At 36.6% G+C, this 14436-nt stretch overlaps 1 protein-coding gene across 2 annotated transcripts in view; it reads right to left on the bottom strand.

The window, feature by feature from the left end:
• The window catches only part of GABRG1 (gamma-aminobutyric acid type A receptor subunit gamma1), a 72839-nt gene that overhangs the window by 31985 nt on the left and 26418 nt on the right, over positions 1-14436 (bottom strand). For both annotated transcript variants that reach the window (XM_045998096.1, XM_045998097.1), the window contains exon 3: positions 11269-11336. In XM_045998096.1, coding sequence (XP_045854052.1) covers positions 11269-11336 — 68 coding nt within the window. The remainder of the gene's footprint in view (positions 1-11268; positions 11337-14436) is intronic.

Here is a 14436-nt window from a genome sequence, read left to right as displayed (position 1 = left end):
CACAAAGAAAAAGAAAAAAAGGTAACTATGTAAGGTGACATATATGTTAATTAGCTTAGTTATGGTCATCACTTCACAAGATGTATGTATATCAAAACATCAAGTGGTACACCTAAAATATATACAATTTTATCTGTCAATTTTAACTCAGTAAAGCTGAAAGAAACATTTCTTGCTGTTAAAATTACTCTTCTTATCTAGGCAAGATGGAACATTATATCTGGAAATGATATATTTAGAAAGAATTTGCATGTCTCATGTTTTAAATTATTTATATTAATTATCACTTTATAGATTCTTTCCATTGTACATATCCTTTTTTTTTTTTAAGATTTATTTATTTGACAGATAGAGATTACAAGTAGGCAGAGAGGCAGGCAGAGAGAGAGAGAGGAGGAAGCAGGCTCCCAGCCAAGCAGAGAGCCTGATGCGGGGCTCAATCCCAGGACCCTGGGATCATGACCTGAGCCAAAGGAAGAGGCTTTAACCCACTGAGCCACCCAGGTGCCCCCATTGTCCATATTCTTAATGCAGAAAATGAATATTCTGGCACTCAGTCTGCTGCTAGAATAGCATTGTTTGTACTGCTTTAGAAGCAGTGACTGCCAGCATTTACCTCAGTAGTTTGGATATAATTGTGCATATCACAAAGCTGAGGGTTCTTATGAGAAAATCCAAGGTTTAGCACACAATGTACAGAATTTCTATTATAGAAATTTGTCATAATTTCCATGATTACAAAACATCAAATGTTAAGACATTTAAACAAGTCTTTTCTCCTTCACATTTTAATTATATTGCAGAGCAGTTGATATTGGTTCAGATTCACTGCTAATCTAAGACCTAAAACTTCAGTATTTTATTAAAATCCTTTCAACTAAAAAAAATTAAAAATAACACATTGAATGAGAGCAAAGTCATTGTCTTTTAATTATATGCACAATTTTAAATACATGTCAGATAATCAACAAAACGTTTCCAGATATATCAAAAGAAGGTATTGTAGTGAGAAGTTGTGATGTAGTGTAAAGAATACTGGCTGGATGGAATCAGGAAATCATACCATAGTTCCAAATCTGTGATTTTCTAGAATATAATGCTGACCAAGTCACTTATTCTGTCTCACTGGAAAAATGAGGGCACAAGGCAAGATCGTTATTACCGTCATCCTGAGCTCTAAAGTCTGGTGATCATGAGAACATTGTTGATCATGAGAATGTTATAAAATGTTAGAAATTAATTTTTTATTATGTTATGTAGTCACCATGTGGTACATCATTAATTCTTGATACAATGTTCCATGATTCACTATTTGCATATAACACCCAGCACTTAATGATTTAAACATAAACAAGGATAAAGGCTAAAATGGACAAGATGTCTTTTAATGATCCTTCCTCATAAAAATATTTCTGAGCTATAGGTGTTTTTGTTGCTTTCATTTAATCCCACTTAATTTCTACTAAACTGATTGTTGAAAATGGTTTTAAGAAATGGCCATGAAACTTGGTTGACTAGAAGTCTTTGAAGGCCATTTCAACATTCTGATTCCAAGTCCCTGTCAGGAATTACTGAATCAGAATCTCCTGCACCGATGACTGAAATTTGGATTTTTCTTATAAAGAAAAAAGTGTTATTGTCTTATATAGTTTGGGTTATAAAGGCCTGGAAATTTTTGACAAGATTCTAATCCTTCCTCAGTGCATTTATATAATATATCCACTGGTTTTCTGTATAGCAAAAAAAAAGAAAAGAAGAAGAAGAAGAAGAAGAAGAAGAAGAAGAAGAAGAAGAAGAAGAAGAAGAAGAAGAAGAAGAAGAAAGGAGAAGAAAGTTAAAGAGAGAGAGAGACATCTTTGTTATACAGAATAATAGATCTCTAACTGTGAACCTCAAGACATTTAAACACTTTTTGCAGTCAATATCTACAGATGGGAAAATTTATGTACCATTCCTTCAAACTGAACCATGTAGGCTGCCATCTCTCTAATTATAATCTCCCTCTATTAATCAGCATATGAGAACTTGTGTGTGTGTGTGTGTGTGTGTGTGTGTGTGTGTTTAAGAGAAGTTTGGTTTTTAGCATTCAACTAAAATATGTGCCTCTACACAATTTCAGAATGTAGTCTTCTATAGGCCTGTAATATTAACCCCTTGAAGTTACCTTAGGCCATGTCGAAGTACCACTACATGAGGAAAACTGCTTTTTCTTAGACATTTATTGTTTTGTTATGTTTTTATATTATTAGCAAATCTTATTAACATTCATCACTCTCCTCCTATAAATAAATTTTATGTTGAGATACAAAACAATTTAAGTGGTTGTCTATTAACTTTGGGCTCAGTATTGAAAGCCTCAGGTAGATACCATATAACGCAAATAATACAATTTCAAACAAAGGGGTAAAAGAAGAAGAATTAAGAGTATGTCTGAGTCAACTATCATAAATTAAATAGTGACTTGGAGCAGCTGGCAAGAAAGCAAGTCTAAAACCAGCTATTAATCACATATGAAAGTCACAAGTTGAAACAACTATCATTCTGCCAGAACTTTCCCTTTTAAGCCTAGCCTGAGGCCAGATTTACCAAGCAGTAGGGGCTCATTCTACAACATTCTGTACTTAGTAATTCATAAAGGACTCAAATTGGAGCTAACCTGGGAATCTCTACCTTGAGGCATATCATTAGAAAAGAATTCAAAATAGACACCTCCAAAATCTAACCAAGATGTCCCAGAGATCTCAAAGGTGTTTATATGCATATCCTAAGGCAATAGTTATGGATAGCCAAAGGATTTTGATAACAGTACTTTTAATTACAACAAATTGGAAACATTCCAATTTGTTAAATAATGGATGATTAATATATTATGGTACAAATACATCCCATAATATTATGCAATACTTAATGAAAGTAATTTAGTGGAATAACAGTTATGATATAATAAATGGAAAGATAAAAAATTATAAAATAGTATGTATAATAGAGCGTTTGATAAAACTATGCACATAAAGATATAAAATGATAGTAACAATGTTTACCACTAGATAACAATAATCTAATTTTTTTTTCCTTTGGCCTAAATGGAATTTCTAATTTTCCCATATTGGACATGTATTTCTTTTATAAGAAGAAAAAAAATAGATGATTTTTTTAAGAAAAAAAAAAAACTATAGGGTCACCATTTGTAACTTAAAGTAAGTATAAGTTCATACATGGCATTCTTCCTGGCATTTCACCTTTTGTTTTGATCTGATCTGCATTGTTTAGACATCCTTCCCATTAGGTTTTATGCTTCTCTGAAGGAAGGAGGTCATATCTTTTATAACTTAGCAGCCAATGCACCAACTGTCACAATACAGGTAGTAAACAAATATAAGACAAACAAAACCACAAAGTAAAAATTAAAATGTAGTTGTTTACATCAAGAAATAATAAAATTATTTTAATAAGTTTTGAGATACAAAGGTTAATTTAATTTTCTAATCTTAGAGCTTTAGCTTCCTATGTATGGGGCAAATGAACGTACTGGATCAAAGAAGCAGAGAGATGAAAATAACACTCATTCGTTTATAATTTTTAATTTTATCTCTCCTAGTGCTGAATCAAAAAATACCTAAATTTTATGCTGTTTTAAGATGAAGCTTGTGAAAAAAAAAATAGATTTTAGAGTATCTAATGCCAAAAGAATTAACATAATATGCAGAAATAAAAAAATTAAATCCATGGAAACAAGCCTTAAGATATTCTACAAACCAATCAAATAAACTTAAAATCGTTAAATATAAATGCATGTTTTAAATACTTTAATTCATCATAGCCAAGAAAGCAAAAACTCTTTGTCTTCCCTCCATTAGCATATACAGATCAATTATCCAGATACAAAAGTGTATATATACATATATTTTCCATGCTTTTGCTGTTTCATAATTCCTCAACTTAATATACTTGGTGAGGAGTGACTAATTCCTGTTAATATAGTAAAAGAAATAAACAGGGTTTCTTTGACATGTAGAAACTATGCCCAAGGCATTATCTCCTTGAATCCAGAAGTATCAGGGACAAAAAAGAGAGAGAATGACAGAGAGGGGGGGAGAAAAACCAGTTGAACATTAGCGCCAATTGCATGAAACACCGAAAAAATGTGTTCCTTGCAGTGTAAGAAATTTTTAAAGAAAAATCTCTGTGTGGGCACCAGCTTTCTCAATATATCTAGACTATTTAAACACTAGTTATATGTCTGGGGAGTTTATTATCAAAAATGAGTGATAAGATAAAGTAAAAAAAGACTTAAAATTCAAGAAATGGGCAGAGGACATGAACAGACATTTCTGCAAAGAAGACATCCAGATGGCCAACAGACACATGAAAAAGTGCTCCACGTCACTCGCCATCAGGGAAATACAAATCAAAACCACAATGAGATATCACCTCACACCAGTCAGAATGGCTAAAATGAACAAGTCAGGAAATGACAGATGCTGGCGAGGATGTGGAGAAAGGGGAACCCTCCTCCACTGTTGGTGGGAATGCAAGCTGGTCCAACCACTCTGGAAAACAGCATGGAGGTTCCTCAAAATGTTGAAAATAGAACTACCCTATGACCCAGCAATTGCACTACTGGGTATTTACCCTAAAGATACAAACATAGTGATCCGAAGGGGCACGTGTACCCGAATGTTTATAGCAGCAATGTCTACAATAGCCAGACTATGGAAAGAACCTAGATGTCCATCAACAGATGAATGGATCAAGAAGATGTGGTATATATACACAATGGAATACTATGCAGCCATCAAAAGAAATGAAATCTTGCCATTTGCGACGATGTGGATGGAACTAGAGCGTATCATGCTTAGTGAAATAAGTCAATCGGAGAAAGACAACTATCATATGATCTCCCTGATATGAGGACATGGAGAAGCAACATGGGGGGGTAGGAGATAGGAGAAGAATAAATGAAACAAGATGGGATTGGGAGGGAGACAAACCATAAATGACTCTTAATCTCACAAAACAAACTGGGGGTTGCTGCGGGGAGGTGGGATTGGGGGAGGGGGAGCGGGCTATGGACATTGGGGAGGGGAAGCGAACCATAAGAGACTATGGACTCTGAAAAACAACCTGAGGGTTTTGAAGGGTCAGGGGTGGGAGGTTGGGGCAACCTGAGGGTTTTGAAGGGTCAGGGGTGGGAGGTTGGGGGAACAGGTGGTGGGTAATGGAGAGGGCACGTTTTGCATGGAGCACTGGGTGTTGTGCAAAAAGAATGAATACTGTTACGCTGAAAAAATAAATAAAATGAGAAAAAAAAAAAAAAAAAAAAAAAAAATTCAGCCCTCACCATTTTTACACAGATTATTAACTATACCCCCTCAATATCACCCCCTCCACACACACACACATTTGATACTTGGTCGACCCACTTAAATGAATGGAACAAAATCTGATGGCTGGGAAATCCTTTATTTCCATTCCATAATGAATCATATTTATGACTTTTATAGTTCTACATATACTTTTGCGTAAGAGTGTTTTGTTTGGGGATACCTCAGTAGGTCAGTCAAGCCTCTCCCTTCAGCTCAAGTCATGGTCCCAAGACCCTGGGATCAAGCCCCAGGACTTCAGGCTCCTTGCTCAGCAGGGAGCCTGTTCCCCTTCTGCCTACCCCTCCCCCCGCTTGTGCTCACTCTCTCTCTCTCCCCCTCTGTTTATCTCTGACAAATAAATATATAAAATATTTTTTAAAGAAAGAGTGTTTTGTTTTTCTTTTATAGGGAATATTTGGATTTCCCTTTTCTGATAAAAGGAATCTGAAAGGGGGGATTATTTTGAAATATGCCTATACTAGCCATGAGGAAAGCATCCTGGTTTTTGCCAAGTTTACTTAAGGGTTTGTGTCCAGCTAAGCATCATGTAGTCATCTCCAGCCATAAGTTGTTTTGCAATTCAGCCCAGCTGGTGTCCCATCTACTTTCTAAGTTGTGCTCCTCATCACTGGTGCCCTGATTCCTCTGCTCTGCCCCTGTTCCCAAGACCAGTTGCGATTTAAAGCAGGAAGAATCTATTTAGCTTCATCTCTGTACTCTGGGACTATGATGTATTACTCTGGCAGTTAGAATGATACAAAGTAAATTCTTCAGACATGAACAGGGACCTCATTCTTTTTTCAGGTTTTTAATTAAATTCCAGCTAGTTAACATACAGTGTTTCAAATGCACAACAGAGTGACTCATCATTTCCATACACACCTGGTGCCTATCACCTGTTTCACCCATCCTCCCTCCCCCTCCTCTTTGATAACCATCAGTTTTATTTGTTCTCTATAGCTAAGAGTCTGTGTCTTGGTTTGCTTCTCTTTCTCACTCTCTCTGCCCCCACCCCTTTGCTCATTGGTTTTGTTTCTTAAATTCCACATATGAGTGAAATCCTGTGGTATTTACCTTTCTCTGACTAACTTATTTTGCTTAGCATAATACCTTCTAGATCCATCCGTGTCATTGAGTTTCTTTCTCTCTCTGGGCCCATGATTTCCAAATGCTCCTATCAGTAATCTCTTAATATTGGACTATATAAGGATGTACCAGTTTCTATAAGTAATCACATGTCCAAATTATACCTGTAATTTTCTTCCTTATTTTTTATTTCCAGAAATATTCAGAGAGGTTTTTTTGTTGTTGTTTTGTTTGGAAACTTTTATTTAAGTGTTTTGTGTCGCCTTTTAACCAACACTAAAAAGAGAAAAATAATTTTGCCCTTCCAAACAGGAGTATCATTTCAGAGAGGACTGGACATGTATATTGAGAGCTGGGAAGTGTCTGCCTCCCTAGGCTGTTCTTCCCAGCCATGCTACCCGGGGTTGGAACGCCAGTTCAAGGAGTTCACTTTTTGGGAGCCCTGGGAGACCTTGGAATGAAATGAGGGAGCAAACCCCCATCCTGCAGAGAAGGACTTGGTCTCTTCCAAAGGTAGGGACATGAGCCTGGTGGGCCCTGGTGGTTCCAGAGGGGAAAGAGATCCTGAATGTTCCATGGAAGCCCCAGGTCCTCCAGGTCTATAAAATACATTTGCTGGAAAAATAAGATGCTTTGAAAATTTCTGCAGTCTGTGTTGTCCACCTACCCATGAGAAAACTACTCTGTTGAGCAAAGGTGGCAGGAGGGAGAAAGCAGAGGCTAGAGGCCAGGAACTGGTCTGGCCCCAGTGGAGGATTCCAGAAGGGAGTGAGGTAGGCACCGGTCTTTGGTTTCGTAGGTCCTCTTTCTGGCAGCTGTAGAGGCTATGAAGATCCCAACCTACCTGGCCCTTGAGGTGTGGGCTCCTAGGCTGTGGGCAGTGCTGAAAGAGGAAGGCTGGCCATCTGTTGCTGGCCATGGTTGGTGGGTGCCCAGGCCATGGGTGCTCAAAAAAGGATGCCCAAAGGGAACAGGACTAGCTGGAGGAACAGGGGTCCTGGGGATGGCCTGCCTGCCAAACTGGCTGAGGCACAGTGGTCATGGCTGGCACTGATTTAGGCCAATTAAGCCATCAGGTGGGAGAAATGTAGTTCTGCTTTGGATGGCGTGCAGCATGGGACCCTTGGCGTGTGCCATGGGACCCTTGATGAAGACTGCCACGTCTTCCCTGTCATAGGTCTCATGGTACAGGGCACAGGAGACTACACCTGTTTACTGCTATGAGCATAGTCCACCATGGAGGCATTCTCTCATTCTTGGCCTTCCACCTTGTATCCAGGCCCATTGCCATACAGGATGGCAGTGAAGGAATTCTTGTCTGTATTGCTCACCATGGGGGCCAGACCAAAGACAGAGTTGCCAGGGGGTGTACCTGCCAAAGATGAAGACATGGGAGTGGTCCACAGTGACAATGGTCAGTGAGTCTTCCAGGGAGATCATGGTGAATGCCTACCCAATTGCCTGGTCCATTTCCACCACCTCATGCAGAGCCTGCTTGACCTTTTCCTCCCAGTTATACCAGGAATTTTCATCTATTGCTGTTTCTGTACTTATTCCCCTTATGTATTTTTTACATATAAGGTGTTTATTTATTATTTATTTAGGAGAAAAGACAGAGAAATGGAGAGAGTGAGCATGAGGGGTGGGGAAGGGGAAGGGCAGAGAGAGAGGGACAAGCAGACACCCCGCCTAGCAGGAAGCCTAATGTGGGGCTCAATCCCAGGACCCCAAGAGTATGACCTGAGCCAAAATCAGACTCTTAACTGAACCACTCATGTGCCCCCTTATTCCCCTTGTGTTTAGCCTTCTTAGTTACCCGTAATTTCATCTTGGATTCCCTAGATGCCTTATTGATTTTGACTTGATTCAGAGAATTGCTATGCCCCTTGAATGCTGTTTTAGCTAGTCAGAGGGTAAGCTGCAATTGTTTTATTATCTTGAAATGCTTACCCAAAAGAGTAAAATCACATAATTTTTCCAAAGCCCCCAAAATTAAAAGTTTAAAAAACATTTTAATTCCAGGTGAATAACCACTATTAACTTTTTTTTGCCTTCAGTTCTGATTGTATATTTTTTCTGTTGATATTTAAGATTGCTTTTTACTATTCACTTTTAAAAAATTTTAATTCCAGTATAGTTAAGATACAGTGTTATATTAGTTTCATAATACAGGGGTATAATACAGTGATCCAGCAATTCTATACATTACTTATGGCTCACGCATAACTCAGAATTTTAATTAAAGCACACATAGTTGAACAGCCTTTACCCAAATTACTTTATTCTTGTTCAGTCCTCATTAATGCATATGTTATTTGTTTTGAATTTAAATTCTCAAATTGTAAACTACAGAATTAATCTATTTATTGACTAAATTGTACATTTATTCAATGTTCAATTATTGAATATCTTATTTTTTTGATAGTGACATGAAGACTGAAGTCATTAATCTAAACTTGAAAAAAAGTAAAGAAAAACATATCTTATTATAGAATAATCTTGTTTTAGGTCTTATCAGTAATCTAAAAAGAAATTATTTTTATGTAGACAGGCTTAAAAATAAATAGCTATCTTTCCTGAAGCCAAATTTTGGCTAATTAAGAAAATAAAACCATTAAGCTAATACCTTAATTTTGTTCCTTACCAGTAATTTAAGTTGTATTAATTATTAAGGGGAGGGGAACCTAGGCTCTTGGTTGCTTAATTATACTCAAATCTGCTTGCTTGATTACACTCATATTCAAGGCAATTTTGTTCATTTTATGAAAACTGAATTCTAATTTTTCTACATTGTTTAGTTAAAAGTCTTCTATGTAAACTGCTCCTTTTAGTCCCCAGTAAGAAAATGTTTCTCTTTTAATAAACACTATCAAATATTCTATGTCTTTTTTTCTAGTATGTGCTTTAGTATCACTAGTTTTAATAACAATTTCATTTAATTATCTTTTTAAAAAACTATCACTGGCCAAGGTTATAAGTGTGCAGTTCGCCTACTGGGAAAACTAAATCTTTGATACCATGAAACTTTGATACAGGAAGATCATCACAGAAGTTTCTCAGTAGCCATTCTTCTTAAAGAATCTCTGGAATACTAATACAGCCTTGAATCCTATTTCTCTTTATTTTAATGACCACGTTTTTTAAATGAATTTATTTAAATTAAAGACAAGAGCCCAAGACTAAACATATACAGTTCAGCAAATCGTAGATGTCCCTAAGCTCTAATGGGTTTATCTTCTTTAAGCATTGGTTAATTGGAAATTAAACATTTTAACATTCTCCTAAGGAGAAAATTAGCATTTTTAGTGATGTATCCCTTTATAAAATCTCATATTTACATAATGTTAAATTAATATATACAGGTATATAGAATTCTTTATCTTTACAAAAGTCAGCAATTTGTTCAGGAATTCAATTGGGGCAGAGCAAATACTCAAAAATGGATGGGAAATTTCCTTTCCCTTGGTTTCTTTGCCACTGTTTCACCTCCATTTTCTTGACAACCTTGCTGATTCTTCTATCACTTCAGATTCCTCTTTCAGGTCCTTAAATGTATGTGTTCCTTAAGGTCTGATATTTATTCCTTTTTTTCTTTCTTTACCGTAAGACTATTGTTCCCATCTCTAAGAGGTTTAGCTAATTTCTAACAAATATTTGCTGCAGCTCTTTCTCCTGAGAGCTCCTCAGTTCTGATTTTCAAATTCAACTTATTTCCACAGCCAATTCATATTCATATGCAACAAGGAGACAAAGATGTCAGTTATGCTGTGGCCAAAATGCCATCAGTACAGTAGTTGATGAGACAGCTGTGAAAGTTAATGACAATCATGTGACCATCATATTAAGTAAAAGAAAAAAATGCGGGCTGACAATAATACTGTAGGAATCAGCACACACAGCCAGTCATTAGGCATCATGGCTATTCAGATAAAAAAGAGCTTAAGGCTTATAAGAAAGGGATGATTTCACTGTTGTACTAATGAATAAATGAGGTAAGAGAGAAAATCAGCAAAGTTTTAAGAATTATCTTTGGATGGTGTTTTGGGCTAAACAGTATCCCCCTAAAATTCATATGTTGAAGCCCTAAACTCTAGTATCTCAGACTATGAATTTGGGATTACCTCAGAACAGAAGATCTATTGCCCAGACTATAGCAACCTCTTAACTGGTGTCTCTAACCCTCTTAATCATCTTGTCGATCTTCTACACTGTTAGAAGGGTGACCTGTTAAAAATATAAATTCACCTATGATACCTTCCTGATGAAAAGTTTCCATCATTTCTCTGATCTAAGGGGATACAGTTCATACAACCCACACTTCCTATTATGGCTAAGAAGACCCTCCTTAATAAGACCATAAGCATTCTGTCAGCCTCACTTCCTCACTTATATTTTATGTTCCAATGTTATCAAACTCCTGGAAGTTCCCCTGATCTTATCATGTTGTTGCATTCCTAAATGATCTTGTGCATGCCCCGGGCTCTTCCAGTAAGTCCTCTTCCTTCTCCATTTTCCCCACAGTCCTTCTAGTTATCTCTTTCCAGATTTCTTCAGGGATCTCCTCTTGATGGATAAGGTGATAATTTTTCGTGCCTTAACATAGTTCCTACCAACACAGCTCACTAGAGTAAAAGGCTACACATTCCTAAATAAGGGATATTTTAGCACTAGTCCTTGAACTTGGCATATAGTCATTTCAGAGTTGCCCTGAATTCTTTCAGAAGTTATCAGAATTTGTCATATATTCATTCTATTATTGGGGGTATATATTCAAGAACTCCAAGGCAGACAATTATTTTTAATATTCATCACTCACCATATTTATGGGATCAACTGGTCCAATGCTGTTTACATAAACATCAGTTTCAATTACAGTGGGCCTCACTGCAAAATACCAACATAAAGAATGGTCAAAGATAAGATCAGAGGTTGTGTTAAGTAAATCTTAGCTTTAAATAATCTTCATAAATAACATTTACCATTTAAATAATAAAATATTCTTTATTAGGAAATGAAGAAACATCACCCATTACAAAAACACAAACATCTTTTGAACATTTCAGTTCACAAGTCAATTATGTATGTAAAAGTCAACATTTTTAACTAAAAACATTTTTTTAAAGATTATTTTTTATTTTAGAGGGAGAAAGAATGAGCATAAGCAAGGGGAGGGCCAGAGGGAGAGAGAGAATTCCAAGCAGACTCCATGCTAAGTGTGGAGCCTGACTTGGGGCTCGATACCAGGACCATAAGATCATGACCTGAACTGAAATGCAGAGTTGGATACTTACAAAGGAAACAGTCAACAAAACAAAAAGGCAACCCACAGAATGGGAGAAGATATTTGCAAATGACAGTACAGACAAAAGGTTGATATCCAGGATCTATAAAGAACTCCTCAAACTCAACACACACAAAACAGATAATCATATCAAAAAATGGGCAGAAGATGTGAACAGACACTTCTCCAATGAAGACATACAAATGGCTATCAGACACATGAAAAAATGCTCATCATCACTAGCCATCAGGGAGATTCAAATTAAAACAACATTGAGATATCACCTTACACCAGTTAGAATGGCCAAAATTAGCAAGACAGGAAACAACATATGTTGGAGAGGATGTGGAGAAAGGGGAACCCTCTTACACTGTTAGTGGGAATGCAAGTTGGTGCAGCCACTTTGGAGAACAGTGTGGAGATTCCTCAAGAAATTAAAAATAGAGCTTCCCTATGACCCTGCGATTGCACTGCTGGGTATTTACCCCAAAGATACAGATGTAGTGAAAAGAAGAGCCATCTGTACCCCAATGTTTATTGCAGCAATGGCCACGGTCGCTAAACTGTGGAAAGAACCAAGATGCCCTTTAATGGACGAATGGATAAGGAAGATGTGGTACATATACACGATGGAGTATTATGCCTCCATCAGAAAGGATGAATACCCAACTTTTGTAGCAACATGGACGGGATGGAAGAGATTATGCTGAGTGAAATAAGTCAAGCAGAGAGAGTCAAGTACCATATGGTTTCACTTATTTGTGGAGCATAACAAAGAACATGGAGGACATGGGGAGATGGAGAGAAGGGAGTTGAGGGAAATTGGAAGGGGAGATGAACCATGAGAGACTATGGACTCTGAAAAACAACCTGAAGGTTTTGAAGGGGCAGAGGGTGGGAGGTTGGGGAACCAGGTGGTGGGTAATAGGGAGGGCACGTATTGCATGGAGCACTGGATGTGGTGCAAAAACAATGAATACTGTTACGCTGAAAAGAAATTAAAAAAAAAAAAAAGAGTTGGATGCTTAGCCAACTGAGTCACACAGGCATCCCTGAAAACATTTTAGTGTACAACTTAAAAATGTTATAAATATCTAAATCCTTTATTAAAATTAAGGAAATTAATTTAATAATTAATTTGCTAGATAATTTGCTCTCTGTAATATGCTAGGATTTTAGAATTTGAATGAATATTAGTATCTCAATATTATGCAATTCTACTTAATGCCTATCAGTTGTGTGCTTGTAATTGTTCAACAGCCTTGCTTCCATAGTGGATCAGGGGGAAGCCCTGATTTGTAGCTTTTGCCAATACCCATGGGTAAATATTCCCACATGGCTGGTTTAAGAATACAAATGTAAAGTCACTGAATGCAGAGTTGGGATAGTATCTAATAAGTAGCTATCATGAGCCTATATAAGCATGTTCTAACACACAATGGGACTCGAAGCATGGTTATGAGGATTAAAGGAGATAATGTCTGTAAAGAATTTACCTTCAAGTCTAATTCTGATTCTTATGAGGAGCTTCATAAATATTTTTTCTTACTTCTTTCTCCCCTGTTAACAACATTCCTTCAGGTGGTTTATGTTGGCTCCAAACTTAGGTGCATTTTTATTTAAATTTCACAGAGTATATTGTACAGATATTTCTATGAATTTCATCTATTGTGTTGTGTATAAACCATTTGTGTTTTCCCAGTTCATCTTAAATGGTATATACTGTATATCAGTATGTTTATAGTCTGTCAAAATGTGTAATGCAGATCAGCCTTTTAAATGTTTATCAAATGACACGATTTATGAATACCTGTAATACCACCATATTAGATGATGATATTTTTGTTTACCATGAAAAATATTTTCATAAGTTTGTTTTATTCCCCTGTCCCACCAAATAGAATATAAAGGGTTCATTTATTAACTTAGCAAATACTTATTAAAGAGTGAATGTAAAGGGTTCACAATGTTGACAAGAAGAAGAAAACCGTTTCATGAAAAAAAAAATCATATCTCACAGAGATTTATTTAGAGATGATGCAAACAAAAAAAAGCATTTAAACCTCCTTATAGATTGAAATTTTCTATAATAAAGTGGCATGTTTAGTAACACTTACTCAGTTCTCCTTTATAAATTGTATCTGATTTCTTATTTCTGGACTAATATTTATCATTCTTAAAATTCAGACACTATGGGGCGCCTGGGTGGCTCAGCGGGTTAAAGCCTCTGCCTTCAGCTCGGGTCATGATCCCAGGGTCCTGGGATCGAGCCCCGCATCGGGCTCTCTGCTTGGCTGGGAGCCTGCTTCCTCCTCTCTCTCTCTCTGCCTGCCTCTCTGCCTACTTGTAATCTCTATCTGTCAAATAAATAAATCTTTAAAAAAAAAAAAAATTCAGACACTATGTTTGACCTGGAAGGACACACTTACCTTTAATACATAGCTAAGCCTGCCTGTCAGAGTCTCTATTCAGCCCCAAGTCCCCTGTCTTGGAAACTTCCAATCTGGCAGATTACCCATGCTGGCAAGAATTCAATGGAAAACTTGAGGTATTTTGAAAAAAAAAGTATATAATTTTACAATATATAATATGTTATAAATACATATATCTTTTTGCAATTATAAAACAAACTACACTTAGAAAAACATTAAAATATTTGCATAGTTTGGTTTTCTTCGAGTAAAGATTTTATTACATGGTATA

Source organism: Meles meles, chromosome 2, assembly GCF_922984935.1.
Source record: "Meles meles chromosome 2, mMelMel3.1 paternal haplotype, whole genome shotgun sequence".
In the NCBI taxonomy this organism is placed as follows: Eukaryota; Metazoa; Chordata; class Mammalia; order Carnivora; family Mustelidae; genus Meles; species Meles meles.
Note: the sequence above shows the minus strand (reverse complement) of the source record. Positions and strands in the feature narration are given on the sequence as shown.